The sequence below is a fragment of the Rhea americana genome, unplaced genomic scaffold (genome assembly GCF_003343005.1).
Source record: "Rhea americana isolate MKP2758 unplaced genomic scaffold, rheAme1 scaffold_199, whole genome shotgun sequence".
Classification (NCBI taxonomy): Eukaryota; Metazoa; Chordata; class Aves; order Rheiformes; family Rheidae; genus Rhea; species Rhea americana.
In genome coordinates this window covers 821,579-842,693 of record NW_028186138.1, presented here as the reverse complement: position 1 = coordinate 842,693, position 21,115 = coordinate 821,579, and the positions used below count along the sequence as shown (strand labels likewise).

The following is a 21,115-nucleotide window of genomic DNA, read 5'->3' as shown; positions in this document are numbered from 1 at the left end:
ACTCCCGGTCTCCAGCATCCCGATTCGCCTGCTCAGCTTCGCTCTGCAGACCCCGTTTGTACCCCTCCGCTCCTCCTGCTTGCGTTTGCGTCTCCCTCATCACCGAGAGAGGGGAGCGTGCTGTTTCGGCTCTCACGCAAGATGGCAGCAAACGAACAACTTCACTCTGCGGTTCTTTATGTCCATGAATCCCAAGTATTGCTCGGAGAGGGGTTTAYTGCACAATAAAGCACTGCAGGAAGGCTTGAGAGGCAAGGGGCTGCCTGAAACCCTCCCCTACAACTGTCCCCAGGGAGTATCACTGTGTCAGGTAATGCTGGCAGTGTCACCATAAAACTACAGGGAAAGTTTCAGCACTTTTTCCCAGGAGATAAAGTTGTTTTCATGTTTGTTTTTATAGTTTCAAAGCAAAAAGGGAAAATGGTGAAGAAAAGAGAGTGGGTTACTCCTTCAAAACAAATTTGGGAATTAAGCTGCCTGAGCTGTGGGGCATCACAGCTGGGATGCCTTGGTGGGATTCACAAAGGCAGGTGCTCCACAGGCCACTTCGAACAGAGCGGGGAACACGGACCTTGGAGGTCATGACCATACTGTTTCTACAATGAGAACAGTTGTACAGACAGGTCAGAACTTTCTAACCAGAATATCACATGTGAGGTCTCATCCAGAAGACAACATTTCATTACGTTTATTTATCCTTTAACTTATTTTGTTGTGCCATATTATAATGGCACTCTAAAATTAAGACTTAATCTTTATGAGATAGAGCAGGAAATGTCTTTTACACTCAAAATAGTTGGAGACGACTCCCAAGACTCTTCTGAGCACTTGCAAATCAGGAGAGGTCTGGTCTTAAATGTTTTGTTTTATGGATTAGCTACAGTATTTCTATKATTAAGCTTTTGAATGTTGTTCTTATTATGAAGATACATATTCATAGAGCTTACTCATGTCYTGTGTTTAAACATTGTTGTAATAATTATAAATCATTTATAAGGATATAACTTAACAAGTTAATGAATAAGGAGAGTGGGGCAACTATTAGATTTTGTTCATTTTATTTCTTATAGGCTGTTTTTTGATATTAAGTTGTAAAAATTGATTATGCATAAATTAGGATGTACAGCAAGTAAAGTTCTGTGATTTTAATCAGCCTKTCATAGGTACTGATGTGTAACACTTTTGAACCATGAAAGTTGTTTGTTCCCATACCCATCCATGACCCCACATCCTATTTACTGGATTTAGGGCCTCATAACCTACAAATTAAGTAAAACTGCATCCCTCACAGCTTCCTGAAACCAGATTTGGACTTAGGTTTTAAAGTTGAGGAAGAGACCCAAACTCATTTCCTGACCTATTCTCGTACACCCCACATCCTGCCTCTCTTGGGCAATGTTTACTGGAGAGATTAAAAGGGCTTTGGCCTTAAAGCTTCTGGGAATGGCTTTTGAGTAACCTGCAGTAAGTTCATGGCTGGGCCTAGCTGCTCAGGAAGTTGATAAGGCAACTTCCAACAATTTCAAAATTCAGCCACAGGGTAGACGAGGAACCACATAACCAATTCTGTGTCCCATGACCCAGCCAGGTACCACCTTATCTGGGAATGATAGCTCCTGTAAGTCCCACAGGGACGCTGCCTCTAGGAGCTATTTCAGTCTGCATTCTAAAGYTTTGGCAAAGTCTGCTTCGTTATGGTGCCTTGGGATATATAAATCAATATGTATCAATATGAATGGACAAAACCTCCTGATATTACAAAGCTAGCTGGTCAGAAGACATACTGACCATTCAGACACACATTACACATTTGGATGCTAGGAGGCACTTTGTTCCACTGTGGCACACAAACATCAGCCCTATRAAAAGGCATCCATCTGCACTGTGGCCCAGTCTGCATCTACAGGTTACGTAGCTGAGTAGCTTGAACAATTAAGGTCCACTGGACAGCCACAGGTAGAAGCCCTGTGGGAGGGAGCCATCTACCATTGGCGGTTATCCATTTCCATTGCTACCTTCTTCACAGAGATAGTTCATTGATACTAGCCACACACAGGATCCTGGACCCTTTATCCTGTATCCATGAAGTTATCCCTTTACAGAGGAGATGCCAATGCTACTACACTGCTCAAGACCAGAGTGGGGCAAAAACAAGTTAGGAAGAGCCTCAGAGATTCCTAAGGAGATAAAAAAGCAACTATACAAAAATATTTTATTAATTGAACAAAATAGTTACTGAAAAGCATAAAAATGAGCCAAGGAGCTGTTGATCTTGCACTTTTTTTTCAAAACTTTCCAATGAAACTGGAAGAGCATTTGGTTTTTTKGGGGGAGGTTCTCCCTTTTCCCATGTCCCCTGGTCATGATTTGCCTAAATTTTCATGACATTCAAGGCCATCTTTCCCCTAGCCTTGCACCTAGAAGCTTGTTACTGCCAAGGCCTGGTGTTGGTGTGGGAAGCAGGGACTGGTGTTTCACCCTCAGTRTCTGTGTGTGAAGGTAGCGTTTGGAGTCAAACCATTATTGCACTATTGCCTAAATACAGGCTCCTGAGCCATGCTCTTCTCAGACACCACAGTTGTGTATGTGGAGCTTAGGMTAGGCTCATTTTTTGGCAAATCCTATCCTAGGCAGATGGTGTACCAGACTGTGCTTCAAGAAGACCACCAGGCAGGATGGTGTATTAACAATATATTCCAAGAGCCTGGGGCAGCTGGCAGGACTCAGGTCAGCACTAGCAACCTAMATGGCTCTGCAGCAGTCTGCAGATTGGACTGCAGACAAAATGAAATTTGCCCAGAGGAGTTGAGAGAGAATGAGTTAATTTTTACCTCTTGTATTGGTGGTATTATGCTATGGTACTTCCTTGATGTCACACTAATAGTCAGACCTAAGTTACAAATGGATTAAGAACCTCTGGCTGCTTCAAGATGTCGTCTGGCAAGCAGATGAGGCATTGAGGGATGTGTTGGAGTGCCATTTCTGTTCGTTCTGCAGATGATGTGGCCTAGTGTGCTCTCCAGCCAGAAAAAAATAAAAAACAGTTTGGTGTGCTACTGGAGATGCTCAATCATAGTTGGCTACCTCTGCATGTCCACAGCTATCTGGARTGCCTGATGCAAGAGAAGTTTTCCTTCCTTCTCTCTCTCAGCTGGTCCAAATGTGATCAAYCCACTGTTCCAAGAAAGGGCTGAAATCCCAGCGAGTCCTGAGGAGGATCAGTGAGATCATCAGCTTTTCCCTCGTGTTTTTGCTAGCCCTGATAGCCATTTCAGACAAGAGCTCACAAGGTCTGCCACCATGCCTTGTCAACCTATCATCATGAATGACCACTCTCAGTTCTGACTATATTCTGCAATTTTCGAGGTCCACTCCCCAGAAATKATTTTGTACCATATTTGGAAGCAGCACAAAAGAGGTATCAGTTCATGTGGACATTGCAGAGTACATAACAACCTCTGGGACAAGATGGAAGCAGCTGGGGCAGATTCATGACAGCACAGTAGCAGRCCATCATGACGACGCTKGAATGGGCCCAGATGGGATGCRCCCACGGGTACTGAGGGAGCTGGYGGATGCTGTTGCCAGGCCGCTYTCCATCATCTTTGAACAGTCACGGAGAACTGGAGAGGTGCCTGAGGACCGGGAGAAAGCCAATRTCACTTCAGTCTTCAAAAAGGGCAAGAAGAAGGACCCAGGCAACTGTAGGCCAGTCAGCCMCACCTCCATCCCTGAAGAGGTGGTGGAACAGCTCATCCTGGATGTCATCTCTAAGCATGTGGAAGAAAAGAAGGTGATCAGGAGTAGCCAGCATGGATTCACCAAGSMGAAATCCTGCTTAACCAATCTGATARCCTCCTATGATGGAATGAMTGGCTGGGTAGATGAGGGGAGAGCAATGGATGTTGTGTACCTTGACTTCAGCAAGGCTTTTGACACTGTCTCCCATAACATCCTCCTAGAGAAGCTCTGGAAGTGTGGGCTAGACGAGTGGACAGTGAGGTGRATTGAGAASTGGCTGAAAGGCAGAGCTCAGRGGGTCGTCATCAGTGGCRTGGAGTCCAGTCGGAGGCCTGTGGCTAGTGGYGTCCCCCAGGGTTCAGGACTGGGTCCCATCCTGTTCAACTTTTTCATCAACGACCTGGATGAGGGGACAGAGTGCCYCCTCWGCAAGTTTGCTGATKATACYAAGCTGGGAGGAGTGGCTGACACACCTGAGGGTTGTGCTGCCATTCAGAGAGACCTGGACAGGCTGGAGAGTTGGGYRGAGAGGAACCTSCTGAGRTTCAACAAGGGCAAGTGCAGAGTCCYGCACCTAGGCAAAAATAACCCTAGGCACCAGTACAGGCTGGGGGCTGACCWTCTGGAGAGCAGCTCTGCAGAGAAGGACCTGRGAGTGCTGGAGGATGACAAGTTGACCATSAGCCAGCACTGTGCCCTTGTGGCCAAGAAGGCCAATGGTCTCCTGGGGTGCATTGGGAAGAGTGTTGCCAGCAGGTGGAGGGAGGTGATCCTGCCCCTCTACTCAGCCCTGGGGAGGCCTCATCTTGAGTCCTGTGTCCAGTTCTGGGTTCCCCACTACAAGAGAGACATGGAGCTACTGGAGAGAGTCCAGTGCAGGGCTACGAAGATGATCAGAGGGCTGGAGCACCTGCCCTATGAGGAATGGCTGTGAGAGCTGGGCCTCTTCAGCCTGGGGAAGAGAAGACTGAGGGGGGATCTTCTCAAGGTGTACAAGTACCCAAAGAGAGGGTGTCAAGGGGACTGGGACAAGCTCTTTTCAGTTGTCCCATGTGACAGGACAAGAGGCAATGGGCAGAAATTGAAGCACAGGAAGTTCTGCCTGAGCGTGAGGGGGAATTTCTTCCCTGTGAGAGTGACGGAGCCCTGGCACAGGTTGCCCAGAGAGGTTGTGGAGTCTCCTCTGGAGATCTTCAAGGCCCACCTGGATGCAACCCTGTCTACCACGCTCTAGGTGACCCTGCTTGACAGGGAGGTTGGACTAGATGATCTCCAGAGGTCCCTTCCAACCTTAGTGATTCTGTGATTCTGTTAAGGTGCCATTCTAACACCATCAGCGCTTAACTTACAATATACTAAAATGAAATAACACAATTCAGTAAATGAAATAGCTAAGAGTTATTAGGGAAATCTATAGTACAAAAATAAACAACGTTTTCACAGGAACAAAGCAGGACTAAAAACCTCAGAAATAAATATTTGGTAATATTATTTTCTTTTGCATATATACTAAATCACAACAAAATGAAAATCAAGAGTCTGTTAGACACACAAGTGAACATAACCTAAATTTTAACTATAGTATGACTGAGTTTGAGTGAAGTAACATTGACAAAGGGTTGAAATTTGGTTTAAAGTCATTTTGTACTTGTTTTCTACCATCTGTCCAGTTTAACATGGACCAACAAGTTTCACATCAAAACTSTCCCCAAACTCAAAAATCAAACTTCTACTCTTTTTGTTTTTCCAGTTCTTTTCTAGTTCTTTTTCTGTATGAGAAACAARAACAATAAATACCACAGAGCTCACTGCAGAGGCATTCCATAACAGAGATAGTTCACATATTTTCAACTAAAAAATATTATATCTAAAACATATGTATAGATTTTTTTTTTCCATAATCAGTTTTGTCTCCTCTCTTACGGCTTTTTTTTTTTTTCTTTTTCYTCTGCAGGGGCTTGTAATGTACTGAGCAGAGAAGATGTTCAGAACTATACATTAAACATTTGCTTGCCTGATGACTCCATCACCTAACCTGKGCGCTCTACACTTCTTACTCTGTTAACTACCTCTGGCCTCTCAGCTATCCTTTCCTCAAATRTTAGCACTACTCTTCATACACAAAACAAAATCCATATATTTTAAACRCTTTCCATTCAAAATTTCCTTGGGTTTTACAGGTCATATTTTCTGTCCTCTCTTTCAGGCAGTAGAGAAAACTGCGATGTAAATCACCCATGGCACAGCTTCTGCAGTCACCAGATGGTGCTTAATGTTTCCAYTGCACAGCAGCTCACAAAACTAGTCACATAAATGTTTTTATGGCTATAGACATGTATAGGTTGAATTTCATACTTCTTCCCCAATTTAGTGTATTTCTGCTGAATTAGCTCCTGATCTCTTTTGACAGCCTGTTGCGCATCTGGCAATAGGTTTGGGTTAAAAGCAGGTAAGATGTCAAACCAGTTATTCCTTCAGGGTTGTCAGCCCCTGAAGAAACATTGCTTAGCTGTTGARAAATGTTAAATAAAAAATACATGTAAGGTCTCATCCTGTGTGCAGCTTAAATTTTGTTCCTTGTGTGCAGAAATATCTCTTTTAAGCTTTAATTGTATAAGATTAAGGATTTCAYTGTAGAAGATTCCCTTCAGCTATTATCCCATCAGCAGGAAAGCAAACYGTATCTGCCATAGCTGTCATAGCCTGCTCTGAAAAGCAGACCACTTAGCCACTCTCACTTCATCTTTTAAAGCATCTTACACAACATGCCCTGTGAAGTGCGAGTGGGTCAAGACATAAGGAAAGAAATATCAGCAGAAGGATTAAAAAGGCATATAGCATGGAGAGATGAGGAGTAAGAAGCTGTAGAGCCTGGCATAGTGTTGGATAAGGGCCATGAAAAACAAAAGTTGGTAGCTTGGCAGCTTTGAAAATAGGGTCTTGTGGATGGAGCATGGGGAAGAGAAGAGGCATAGGCTAGGGACCGTTGTGGTAGGGAAGAGAGAAGGTAGACGTGAGGATGTGGTACTTCGCAGTCACAGGAAAGGGGAGACAAGCAGTGAACTGTGAGAGCAGTTTGAGAATTGAGCCTGAGGGCATTGCAAAACGCAAGAGGGAGTGGACATAACAGGAGTATTAAACAAGCCTATCAACCCTGATCATTGTTAATGCCCTCCCCACRCACAGAGACAAACGTTGTTCTCCCAACAACTTCTTGCTAGGCAAGCAGTTACCAACAGTGAGGTAATGCACAGTAATACRTGTTTGCAGCAGCAGGTTACCTGTCCTTCTATGTTAAGTAATCACTGGCTGATCAGCAATGGCTAAAACTGTTTAATTGCAGGATGAGTATTTTCTGTCAAGTAGCTGCTGCACTGGAAATGACTGACTGCGGAAGTCTTGTGGTAGCCTYGTGTTGGTAAACTGAAGACCTTGGTGACCTACCTGTTTATTTGAATTGTTTTACTGTAAATTTATTTGCAATTTCTTTCTAAATGTTCCTGTATTTCTACTGTCTAGAGTCTTCCGGGCAAGATTCACAATAAACTTGGACGAGCAGTGTGCCTTGTGTTTTTTGCTGCCCTCTCCAGCTGATCACTATCACAGCCCAGCTCTTTTGATATGGATCTGGCACATCACAAGTCATAACTGTTTCTTTGATTCATTCAGCTTTATTAGTCTAATGATGGYCTATGAGCTGCTTTCCTGACAAAGAGTTCTCAGTTAATGCTACCTTAAGAGAGCAAGCTTTTTCCCATGTGTCTTCTTTTTAATGAAATAGCTATAACATGTTTTCTTGGCCAGAAAAGTGTGGATACTACCTGTAACTATAGAATAATGGTTTTATTTAAAAATGTGTTCATGTGTAAAGACTTTTCTCTAAAAATGCATGCCTCCTACTCCCTATTTTCACATAGATGAGTAAGGAGCTGTATGTGATATATACAGACCAAATATTTATACGATACGTCAGATCAAAGTTCTTTCAATAGCAGTTTAAGTTCGCCATCTTTTCTTTGGGGAATAGACTAGCAGAACTCACACAGTCAATTACAGCTGAAGAGTGGTTTAAAAATCCATCATTTCTCAGCTACAGTGTCTCAGTTAAAAAGAGCTCAGACGAAGAGGCTTAACATCTGCTAATTTGTCCAATGGGAATGCAAACTTGACACAGGAGCAGGCGTGCCAATGAATTAACTGAGATCAACAGCTTCATCACAGGCAGAATGTCTATAGCTACCTCAGTCAGAAGCAAGCAGATGAGTCCTGACACTGAGAACACAGGTCATACAGCCAAGACAGCCAAAAGAGTTTGCAGGAAATGGAAATGTGGAGACAGATGTAGAGATCATTCTGGTAATCCTGGTGTGAAAACAGGAGGCTACCAAATAGAAACAACATTATCATGTTACTTGTATATATGCTGTCAGTGAAAACAACTACTAGAATAATGTGTCCAAAGACAGAAAGAAAAAACTCAAATAGAGAGGAAAGTTAAAAAAWTTGTTATAGTTTGCTTAATCACCCTAAGAGCTCGATCTATCTAAATGATCGAAGTCTCGATGACAATTTATAAGTGCCAAAGCTAGCTGTTGAAGGTATAAGGAGGTTCAATGKCTGTGAAAGGAAACTAAGCTAATTCAGACCATAAATAATGCTCTCATCAGCTAGCTGTGCAGATGTTAACATTTGGAATAATCTATCAAAAACTGTCCATCATAAAAAGAATTAAATCAATGTTAGATTTTTATTCGACAAAGATGTTTTAATTCAGCAACATCTACTGGGCTTGAAGCAAATTAATTCATGGWTGTCCAGTGATCTGTTACTCAAAAGGCTAGAGTAAATAAGTAATTGTAAAGCTTGAATTAATCACTGAGTTCTTTAATTTATCCACTCCAAATAACAACCTTATACCTTAGGTGTGTGCTGCAAGTCTTAGATAYTGATTTGCTCAGCCTCATCACAATATCAAGATATCCTTTGCAGAGGATTTCTCYATCTTAGAAGATCTATAGAAAGACAAAAGTATCAGTTAAAACAATTCTGTCTAAAAAGGTGATTTTTTTTCAAGATCAAACTAATCAGGCTGTCTTCCTGCTTAGTGAAACTGTGAAATTCTACACAAATGAAAAGAGTGTCTGGGAAGAAATTAATTATTACATTGAGGCCTGCTTTATTTAGAAATGTCTCAATTTAAAACTGCAAAATGATGCAGAATATATTTAAATTTTCCTTGCACTGTATTTTGGAATGTCTAAATCTTCTGAAGTGAAACAATGCAGCAACAGTAAAAATCACCTATCTTGGACACAGTATGTGCATCTAGTAAAAGATAAAGTATTGTGCTCTAGAATCAGCATTTTCTGAGAGAGGAGGGTGGTTGTGTAACTGTAGCAGAGCTTAGCCCTCAGACCTCTGAGAACTGGATCCTTCCATAACCTGCCAGTCACTAGTGGGGCTGAGCAGCAGCYTAATCTTTAAAACTGAGGAAACACTCATACATACATTACTAGATTACAGTCTCAGTCCACTAAGACTTACTCACATTTTTTCACTGTGCAGAATCCCACTGAAATCTTTAATAGGAGCATGAACTTTACTGAGAAGGCGGCTTTGAAAGCCTGCTAGCACTTCTCAGTAACCATTACTGATGGCTGAATCAAATTGTTATGAGAAGCAAAACAAAGGAGAAATGTTTCCTGTGATCTYTGCAGTCTGTCTTTCTCTCCTACTGCCTCTTCCACGGTCCTTAACAACTTGCAGGGTGAGCTGTCTCTGTGGTTGGTTCTGGGCTGCCTGCAATGATTGACAGGCCTGTAGCCAAACAGAACAGAAAACCAGCGCAGCCTTTCCTTTCCCGGGGGCCCTGATTTGGAGCTTTCATCCACTGATTTTTAATAAACTTTTAAGAACGTATTTACTTTGGCCAAAACTGGTCTGTTGGTTCAAAAGGTACTGTGAGAATCTCCAATGGGCTGATGCACATGGGATAAGATTATATAAAACCTTATCTCCTTTAGATTTTATTGTTTGATAGTTGTGTTTTCTCTCACATCTCCTTAAAAGTCTAAAGGGTACTATAATGGGTACCCTTTATAACATATTACAGCTCTTTATATTTATTCCAGGGGGGTTAATTTAAGCCTGCAAGAAATATGAGAGCAAAACTGGCAGACAATTTCCTACCACATTCTTCTTTCTTCTTACTCTTGAAATATTTCCTCCTCTCTGTAGACTTGACTCATGCAAATAGAAGGCCTCAAGTTTTACCCTCCAACATTAAAGTACATGAAGAACTTACTGTACTTTGCAAGAGTCCAGTGAAATACTGTAAAAATCAGTTTACATTTTCCTGAATCTTCACTTTCAGTATGGATGGGGTACAAAGAAATGGAGAAGGCTCACATAGGGCCTGACTATCAATCAGTAGAAACCAATTGAATGTCATGTGCTGGATGGTGCCTTCTACTTCAGTACACCACAGAGATGCCATAATGCAGCGTATAGGGGACCATGATGAATCACTGAAATCGTTCAGCACTCCGACTCAGACACATCCGCAGCAAAAATCAGATGCTTGACTCTCCATATGAAGCTAGGTTTGGAGAAAAAGGAGGTATTAGGAAGACTGTTCAGTAGCAGAGGCTTAGTTAAATTACAACCTGTATTAACTATTAAAAGGGACTAGATTACTGATGTTTACTTACATTAAAATGGATCTGTAGAACTTGTTTTTCAGGACTATCTGAAGTGAATTGTTAGAATCCTCTTATTTTGAATACATTTAAATAGACTACACAAAAAGAGAATCTTTTTTTTTTTTTTCAAGTTAAAATAATCTGCTATGAAAGAAGTTCACTGTCAACTGCAGTGTTTTCAATCTTGTCACTTCCTTCATAATATCTCTACTAAGATGTTTTAACAAACTTCCTTTTTATTTTCCAAATCCAAAATTACYTCATGGATTTCAGCTTTATACTGTTGCCATTATTGCACAGTACTGCAACTTGTGAAATACCTGAATGTCTCCCACCGGATGAAACTGAGAATAGCTTCTCACCTTCCATCCTCTGGTACTGTTTATTCCACCAAATCATTTAAGCTGTTGAGAACTTGTCAATATAATGGATTTGTTGGCATTTTACTGAAATTCCCAAGATTAAACTTACTAAATTTCTAAGGCCACAGAAATGTTGCTGGTTCTCCCCATCAGCCCTCTCATTGGCAAGCAGTAACTGTGGGGTCCTTGATCTCCCTTTGATAGTTTCCATAGGAACTTTATGCAGTTGTCTACAGATACAGCTAAAAGATGGCCTGAAGTAGTAATCTGGGAGACATACAGGATTTTTCTTTGATTCCCAAGGAGGCCCCAAAGGCACCTGTGTGAGAAACAAGAAAGAAGCACTAGAGAACCAGGATGTACCTGAAACACCAGTTAGATCACCCTTCATGACTACAGCTATGAAGTAAGAATCTAACTACTAATGCATAATAACTTGTTTCAGCTAATGCTGTTAAGACATGTGGATTTGTGAGGGAGGAATAAAAATGTTCAGCTGGGAACCCAAGCTTGTGTCACCACTAGTTACTTCAGACCAACCAGAAGCAACCAAGGAACTTTATCCAGTGCTGGATGTCAGCTGGTATTMTTCTTATCTATTATTTCTGTAGGGTAAAAGAAGTGGTTATAGTGCCACCAGTGATGACGGACACTGTGAGGAAAAAATGCTCAGGGAGGAGTATAAAGAAATAAAGATTGACCAGGGCTCTAATAGTGTTAGGGAGAAGAGGGAGGGAAAAAATGTTATAACGAAATATATTTAAGGAGTGATTCAAGATGTTTATGGTACATGGAACATAAATAGCAGCTTGAATAGTAGCAAGAGAATAAACTAGCTTTCTGAACTTAAAGAGACAAAGAAGAGGTGAAGCAGCAACAGGTTATGTATTGCAATATTAATTGAAGGACTAAAAGGAGAAACTGAGATTTAGAGAGATTCTGGAAATGGTTAGGCTAAGCAGGAGAAAGCCTGAAAGTGTCTTGTATCAAACAGAAAGAAATAGGGATTAGACGAAAAAAGGTAGGATATCTTACCTTGAATAAAAACAGATGAATGAGAAGGCAGGAAAGACTAAAGGACAAGTTGCCTGAGGGTTGTACTTAGTGAGGTCCAATTAAGCATTGGACAGCGAATGGTCAGGCATCAGAGTCATCATGAAACATCCTAAAACATCCTGAACAGAGTACAGGGATCATTTTTAGTGAGACTGGGACACCTGGCAATGCTCAACAGAACATGTATATCTCAACTTGCATATCTCCAGCATTTTCATAATATGTTTTGGAAAAAAAACGCACTGTTGTTAATTGTGGAAGGAATTGTGTAAAAAATCTCCGGTTCTTCTATATGTTTTGAATTATCTGGAAAGATTTGAACAGGTAGAAACTGCCTGTTTCATTTATGCTATTTTCCCACAACTGTTAGGTCTAAATCTGGCTGCTCAGCAAATCTAAACTTTTAAAAATACTGAGTAACAAGTGCTTCATAAAGATATTTTTTATTATTATTTGTTCTGGAGGGTAAAGAGTTAAAGTTGACTACATCATTCACAACTGGGCATAAGTGAAACAGAAAAATGGTTTGCAGAAACTTGTTCTGATCTACAGGTATGGAGCAAAACAAACCGACCCGGGCAGATGAGCATCTTAAGTAACATAGATGCTTCCCGAACTTCTGGCACACACTGAAACTTTGTGAAACAGGTTTTTCTGAAAGAAGTTGGGTATGTTTCCTATTATTTGAGGGGCATAACACCTTAAATATGCATGTTCAAAATGATTCTTCTTGGAATAACCGTGGTTTGCATGTACCAATGGTGCATAAGTATTGTTGGACACGAATCAGGAGACCTTTGAGGGTATGTGTAAAACATTAACAAAGTTAGATTACACATTTGGTATTGCCACCAAGTTCCTTGAGGCAGGGTGTATGCAGTAAAGCTCCCACAGATTTCAGTGCAGACTCCAGGTTAGAAGCTGGTAAAGGAACAAATTTTGGTTTCAGCAGCATTTCAGATAAGAGGCTTTAAAAAGAAAAAAAAAAAAAACTTACTACCATTATCAAGTTTTAAAACTATGTTTGAGGAGGAACTGGCTCATCTGAAATTTATTCCCAACTTATATTGGGTAATTCTTAGTATAAATCTTTCCAGAAATTTTGTTTTATAATATCCAATGCCCATTTCATCAATTATTGTCCTGACGCCGTTTTTGGAGTCAAATGTTTCAACCATTTTAAAACAGCCTTTGCAAAACCAAGTAGTCAAATCCTAGCCTGAAATCCCCCCATCCCCTCATTCAGCGCAGGCACAGCTTCCACCAGTGATGGCTGCAGAGTCACCTTGCATCATCACTGTACGATTCCTCTTCCTCTGTCTCTCCCTATCTAGTCCTGTGAGCTGTGTGTTTTTTTTTTGTTTTGTTTTGTTTTTTAATAGATCGCAGCATGGATGTGTTCTGTATATTAACTCAGGTGGTGCWTAGCTACGCAACCTGTATCAGAGTGGAGCTGGTTATACCCAAGTTATGTTCTCTGATGGTTGAGAACTGTGCTGCTACTTAGCACTTTCAAGTCAGCTTTGAGCTCCCCCTTCCTTCAAACACATCAGTTATCTAAATGAACAAAAGTATTTCTTGTAAACTGTGCAGAGGGGAAGCAAAAGGGTCCAGAGCCAAATTCCTCTCCCACTCCTCACAGTTGCACTACTACTTCTCTCTGCATAGTACAACAGCGCAACTTTTCCACAGCTCCCCACCTATCCATGCTAGACTTCAGGAGAACATGAATGGTGTCCAACCCCTCTCAGAGAAGGCAAAGACAGGAGATAGCTACTCTAGTTAAAATCTTGCTTACATTACATGATCCTTTCCATTTTAATAATCAACAACAAAAAAAAAGCCAGTTCAAGATTACCAAAACAGTTAATCCAAACCATCTTCAGCCACAATGAGAACCAGGAAACATACCAATTCAGTTCTCCACTTGAAATCAGAAAACAAAACCAGGATTTTAACAGTGGATGACTGATGTCATTAACAGATAACCATCTTCTAATTGGGGCATTACTCTCTGAACAAGYCTATGACTTTGCTAGGTTTCATGCCTTCTGTAACAGTGACTCAGAAAGAGCATAGATTTTATAATAAATGCCTGTTTCACATATGCAACAAAAATGATTTTCCTTTTCTGAAAACAGATGGCCACTCCTGTTCCCTTGTGTAGTGCACAAGCCAACAGGCTAGATGAACCACAAATGGAGTTGTTACCAGGTAGTAGCAGTTAAAAAAAAAAAAAAAAGAAAAAAGAAAAAAGAAAAAAAGAAGAAAGAAAAAACACACATTCATCTTCCTCCACACACAATTTGAGCTTTAATTATGTTACAAAGAGAGAGATTTGAAACAGTCAAAAGCACTCAGCTAAAGCTTCCTAGACCAGGTGTCCTCCTTGTGACTTCCATTATTATTATTCTTTAACCAGTTCTCTGACRGCAAGATGACAAAGGTTTTCAAAATTTTTCATCATAACACATTAACACAACTGTGATATTTTAGCCCTGAAGCCAATGTAGAYTGGTCATTTTGGTATTTTTGTAAGTCATTAGCAACCATCAAATCTGCAGATTGCTTCAGTTGTGCTAAAATTTGTAAGGTCCTGTTCCTACATCCTTTAATCTTCTCTTTGATATGTTAAATAAATCAAATAAATTTGATTGTTTATTTCTAAGTATGGCTCTTCTCAACACACCTATGTTTTTTTAAAAAAGTATATTAAAATTGTAGGTGATGTCAGCTGTTGACACAAGATGCAGATACAATATTCCAATTGCAGTCATATTAATAGCAACTGCAGAGATTATACAGTCTTTTTGCACCTAAAATTACTTTTTAAAAATCTAAAGATCTCACTGGCCATAAATATTTGCTGACAGAAATCTATTATCCAACATAACTTTTTTTCCTTCTTACCAAGCCATTTTCTGTCACTTTTCCCAGGAAAGGAGTTGCTCCTGTAAACATAACTAGCACTTGTTGTTTCTAAACTTGTAACTTTGGACTAGAAAATACCTAAATTAAAACTTTTTCTTTATGTCCAGTTTAGCTAGTGATCCAGATCCCCTGCTGTTAAAATGTTCTTCCAATCACTGAATCATCTGTAAATTTTATCAATAATAGCAGTGTTTTCCTTTAGTTCTCTGATGCTCAAAAGCATTAGGAATTAAGTTCTGTGAGTACCACTCAAAACATGCATGTTCAATGTTTAGAATCACATTTTGCTACTTAGCAACGAGATATTTAAAAAACATGGCTCATATTAAACTGTTAAGTGTCATGTGGAAATAAAGTACCTTCATGGATAGAATACATCTATTTTTAGTATATACATTGCAAAAACTGTTTCAGCTACAAGTAGCAAGTACAAAATAATTAAAAGACATTRCTTTCATCAGTAAATGAAATTCACAGTAGACAATTACTCAATAAAATACATTTATTTATGCACACAGTGTAAAGATCCATTTAACAAATATTATATTGTAAAAGGAACAGAATTGAATACATTAGTTAATTATTGTTTATAACYTCCCTTCAACTGGGACTCTTCCTGAGATTAAGACGTATCTGTTACAACTGAACATGAAGCCTAGTATTTTAATAGTGTTATCAGGAAAAAAGCCTGAAAGATTTGGACACAGATATTTCACAGAAGAAGGGCTCAAGAGTATGTGCAGGGATCTGTTAGATAGAGGTAGCATTGCATTAATGTGACTGCTACAAGATCACGACCAGCACCATAAAAGGAAATTAAAAAAAGGGGGGGGGGTGAGTTTGGGGGGAAAAAATGAAAGAACAAACAAAACAGAAGACATTGGACACAACCGGGGGCAAATACAAACATCACAATTTAGGAATGCTGTATGAAAACAATTAGAACCAGATGCCTGGTTAGGGTATTTTAGGTTAGTTAAAAAAAAAAAAAAAAAAAAAAAGTATATAAAGCATCAGCAAGAAAAGTGATGCAAGCAGCATTTAAATAAGCCTGTTTAGCAAGAAAGCGTGATGAAATCTCTAAGAGTCACCTAGGTAATCAAAAAATGAAACCAAAAACATATGATGAAGTTGTCCAAAACATGGCAGCAGAACATGCTGTGACCTGATCCACCTGTCACGGAAGTTGATGATTAATTTTTCTTCCTTAGCTTGTGAATGAACTCTTATAATAGAAGCCCAGCAAGACTGAGATTATTTTCATGTTATCAAAATTTATAAACAAATTATGTCTACTCTAAGTTGGGTTGAAGTGTAGCAGTCAGCTCTAAGAGTAATTAGACACCAACACCCTCGAAGAGCTTTTCAGTTTTGTTTAAGAGCAATGAGACAGAATCATCCACAATCATAAATGAGGCAAACTTCTGAAAGAAACAGCAAAAAGACAGTGAACAAGAACTTGAGTAGAAAAAACAGGTTTAGAGTAATAGAACTGATAACTCCAAACCCAGACCATCAAGATGAAGAAGAAAGGTTGCCTGCATTTCTATGTCCTGTTGTATTTCTAGCTGGACTGTAAAATCCTCTGCCTAAACTAACATAAGTAGAAAATAAATGATATTATTTGTTTTATTGTGTAGTTCTCTTGTTCTAGTGCTGCTTGGGATAAGCAGGTGCTGTTAGCTATCACTCATTAAATACTAAAACATGTAAAAGTTTTTATAGATGTACTTTAATGATCTTTACCTGAAGCAACTCACACTAAGATAGATACTAAAAAAAGTGTTCTGATCAAAAATACTTTTAATGTAAATTTTATATTCACTTTAGAACATTAGACATAAATTAATAATGCAAGAAAATAAATCTTATAAGCCTGCTGTCATTGAGATAACTAACCATCTGTCTGCTCAGACCACACAATCTCTTTTTTCAGTATCAAATTTACTAACCCCAAACCTATCAACTATTTTAGTTTAGAACATGCAAACACCATCTCCTTTAGGCAGTGACCATAAAAAATCCGTGTTTGGTCCAAACTTATTTCTTCTGATGTTTCCATTTTCTGTTAGGATTCTTTGCAATACTCCAGCTGGAATTTCTATTATTACCACCTTGTTTCATGGAATCCAAACCTTTAAATGCTAAACTGCATAGAGTTTATCACCATCTTGATACCTGGTGGCTTATCCTTCTCATTTCCCCCCTGGAATTCCTGGAAATGAGGTTTGGATTCTCTAAGATATGTACGTGGATGACATATTTGGGTACTGTTTCTCAGGAATTCATCCTCTGCTTTATTCTAAAGCACTTTTGGTATTATTCCCTCACACACAACTCCTCAGGAGAGGTACCTGATTCCCAGCTTTGGAGATTCTTTTTTCTACAGAATGGCAGCCACACAGGCCATAATGCCAAAACAGCRTGACCTTCCTGCTCCAGAAATAAAAAGGCTGCACAAAATCAAATGTTCTGTACCGAATGTCAGCAGAGTATTAGAAAGCGCGACTATTTAAAATTACTATAATCTGCTCAGTCTAGCTCTGAATGACCAGATTTCAGATATTCATCACTTTGTCACTCTCAACATGATTTGGATATAAATTTGTGACCTAATAGTAAAAGATTTTTCTTCTCCCTTATAGGGCAGCTCTTCAACTCTATGCTCAAGCAAAGTGAATTAGGGAACACAGTAATGTGACCACTGTTTTCACATGCTCATTCTAAACAACAACAACAAAAAAAAAAAACGACAGTGTCAACCAAAATAAATAAAACGAGCTTATTTACAGCAAATGCAGTGTTTCCCCCACATTTAAAATAGTATGTCCCACCACAGATCAATGCACAAAGCCTCTAGTTAATATGTCTTGACCTAAAATTATTCACAGGGYTTGCTCAAGCTTATTACATTGGAAATTTATTAACTATGTAGCAATCACGTCGMATTGTATAAAAAGTTTCAGATGATGGGCTTTTTATATCACTAGTTTAGTGCATCATAAGCAATATATTTATGTCACTCTCTTGCCACCAGGTGTCACTCTTTCCCATCATGATCTTTATATCTTGATCGCCTACACAAAACTTCACCCAGGAATGACTAGAATAATACTGTTTGTGGGACAATATCCATCACAATTTGTCAAGCCCTTATCTAAAGAACTCTGTTCTCTAGGTCAAGGAAAAATTTATTGTTGTGGTAGATAAAGTGCAAAGGATTGTTAGCCTCATTTTATATGTTCCCAAAGTGAAATAAAAATTAAAAGAACTGAACTTCCAAATGACATTACATGAGTTTTCCTCTAAAGAGAAGTCACCTCAGATTCTAAAAACCTCTGTAACAAAGGATTTCCAAAAYTAGAGAAGAATCATAAAAGGGGCATGAATGGAATGAACTGTTCATCTGGGAACAACAATATAGATAATTTTACCCRTCAATCAGCAAGCCTTTCAAGGATGAAACAGCGCCAACAGTTTTATCGTTAACTCCTAGATCTCACAGATTTTCAGTCCAGAAAGAACCATTATGATCATCTAGCTAGCCCACCAGCATAATAAAGATATGCATCCTTACTCCTTACCACACGTATTTTTGTGGTGGATACAAATTCCTCCCAAACTGAGGGCAACTTAGAAACTTTATCTCATCCTGACAGCAAATGCTCTAATGATTATCTTCCTTTTTCTCAAGTGTAACATAAACATAAAAAACACCAGCAAAAGCCTAGCTACAACTGCATTCTGCAACATGACCAGTTCAACCGTTCAGAATGATTTAATGGCATACAGGAATTCAGTACCTATGCATACCTAAGTTGGGTCATAATTGATTTTAATAAGCTTCCTAACAAAATTTTCAGTATCTCCAAAACACGTGAAACGGGATTCATGCTAAACTTCATGCAAGTTCAGCTTAATAGACAAATTAAGTCACATGGAAGTGTTAAGACAAAAGACACCATTAGAGAGCCTGTCAATGCTAAATCATGAAGTACTGTCTAACCTCAAAAAACTTTTGGCATAATCCTTAACTAAGACGTTAAAGATCACATATGTATGTATACATTAAATACAGACAATGCTTTTAAATACTTCTTATGCATAGAATACTAACAGCAAGGAATCATTGTGTTAATGAGCTCCCTGCAAGTGCTTCTATTTCATGGGCAAAGATTACTTTGCTTTGTATTCTTCTACTGCATTTTACTATTATCTCAGGGGACAGCCATTTCAGCATTATATCTTCTTCTTTTGATATGTATCACCATTTAATTTTCCATTTTTCACTGCTTTACTTTCAAAGTTCCAGTCAGTTGGGCTGAGAAGCTGCTGAGTTTTTTTGTATGTCCAGTATGGGTTAAGTATTAGCGTGACTGCAAATAATCCCGAAAATAAAACAATAAAATGAAGAAGTCCCAGATTTTCCATCACATAATTCCAGTTGGCAATACACACCCACCACATGTGATATGTGAGAATCATGCGGCAGTGAAACAGGTGGATCATTACCCACTGGTTTGCCTTCCAGAAGAAGGTATTAGCGCAGCCAGCCTAAAAAAACAAGAAKAGAAAGTATGCAGAAGTGAGATTGTTACTTCAAGACAAGGAAGTGAAGACTCTCTAGAGCTAAAGCACACACACTCATGCATTTTTCAGGCAGACCTCTGATATTCTCACATGTATACAGCATTCCCAGTTCAGAATGAATGTAAACCATCCACGTGCATGCAGCATCACAACAGAAACCTAGATAGAGGCCTATAGAAGTATGATCAGGACAAAAGCAGGTCAAAACCACAAAGATTTTTTTATGCATAAGTAAGATGCACAAAAACTGTTAAAATCGTATTTTGAAAATTATCAAATTCTTACCTTTAAAAGCATCCAGGAAATGCAGGTTGAAGGAGTACTCATCTCCAGCAACATTCCCATCAAAGGTAGATAGTGTCCAGATTTTACATTAATTACTAGACCAGCCAAGCCACCAAAAGCAAGGGAGTGATGAACTACTAAGAACACATCAAATGTTCTAAAAACAACATTGGACAAGTGAACAGCCACATTTTCAAGCAAGAAAAAACCAGCAGCTATTAAACAGTTAAACCAGCTCCATTTTTGCTGTGAATATACTTTGTCAGCATGAAAAACAGGATCTATGAGCAAAGCCCATAAACCAGCAACACAGCTCTGAAGTCCAAATACACCACGTGTGACTGCCATATTCCAAAACACCTTCTCCTTTGCATACAAGGCACAGTAAGTAGTACTTATCCATGAAGACAGGCAGTGAGACAGAAGAAAAACTCCAAGGTAGATTAAAAATCCAGTAGCTAGAAGCATCAAACGAACTTCCCATAAGAGATAGTCCCAATCAAATATGGTCCCAAGCACTGTATCATCATTCGTAGGATTCATTTCTTCTTTTTTATAGTAAAAAACCTTGCAAGGRGCTTGTCACTTCTCATTCAAATACTAGTCTCCTTTATGCCTACTCACTCTCTGCTACTACACAAACCAGAAACCATGAACTCTTCTTTTCCATCTGAAAAAAGGAGGGGRAAAAAAAAGTCTTAAAAACATTTTACCCTTATACAGAGCTCCTGAACTACTGGGAGCTCACTTACATCACAGYTAAGAGTTTAGTCCTATTTCCCTTAACAACGCTCATCCCAAGGACGAATTTAAATCCATAAAAACTTAAGCAACGTGTTTACAATTAACAATAAGCCTACGAAGTCTTTATCAGTATACAGTAATGCATTGAAATGAAAGCAAAAAGAGGACAAAGCAGGAACCCCAAAAAGAGGAAAAAACATTCTAGAAACAAACTTTTTCCTTCTACGCACGAAACTCATTTCAACAGCAGTGTGCAGCCACTAATCACTATTCTTCTACTCCCCAGCTACAAAAACGTTTTCTTCATTGATTTTCCAKTACTTCCTATAGCTTTTGATGCAATTAAGAACCTCAAATCTAGATCCGAGGCATAAACTGCAAAATCTTATTCCAGTAAGTGAGATCACTTACAAAAAGAATCTTCAGAACTGTACCTCAAAACAGAACTTTGCAATCAATTTCTGAATATTGTATCACTTTCCAACAGAAAACATATTCCAAAAGATGTACCAAGAGCACGGAATGCAGGCAAGCAACATTAATGTGCGTTATTAACAGCATTACTGTAATTAACTGAACCGACCAGCAGTCAGTGCCTCAAGTAAGCAGCACCTTCCCCAGCGCAACGTAGTTTAAGGACAACAGCCTGAGGGGCGACGGGAAGAGCCAGCAAATACCGGCGCGCCGGGGGGCTCGGCGGCGCCG

At 39.4% G+C, this 21,115-nt stretch overlaps 1 protein-coding gene across 1 annotated transcript; it reads right to left on the bottom strand.

The window, feature by feature from the left end:
• Window positions 1-15,279: 15,279 nt before the first annotated feature.
• Window positions 15,280-21,081, bottom strand: CLN8 (CLN8 transmembrane ER and ERGIC protein). Its single transcript, XM_085303213.1, has 2 exons — window positions 19,667-21,081; window positions 15,280-19,345 (listed from the first exon to the last, which is right to left on the bottom strand). The coding sequence occupies exons 1-2, from the start codon at window positions 20,207-20,209 to the stop codon at window positions 19,031-19,033; spliced, it is 858 nt and encodes a 285-aa protein (XP_085159339.1). The 5' UTR covers window positions 20,210-21,081; the 3' UTR covers window positions 15,280-19,030.
• Between the last annotated feature and the right edge of the window lie 34 nt (window positions 21,082-21,115).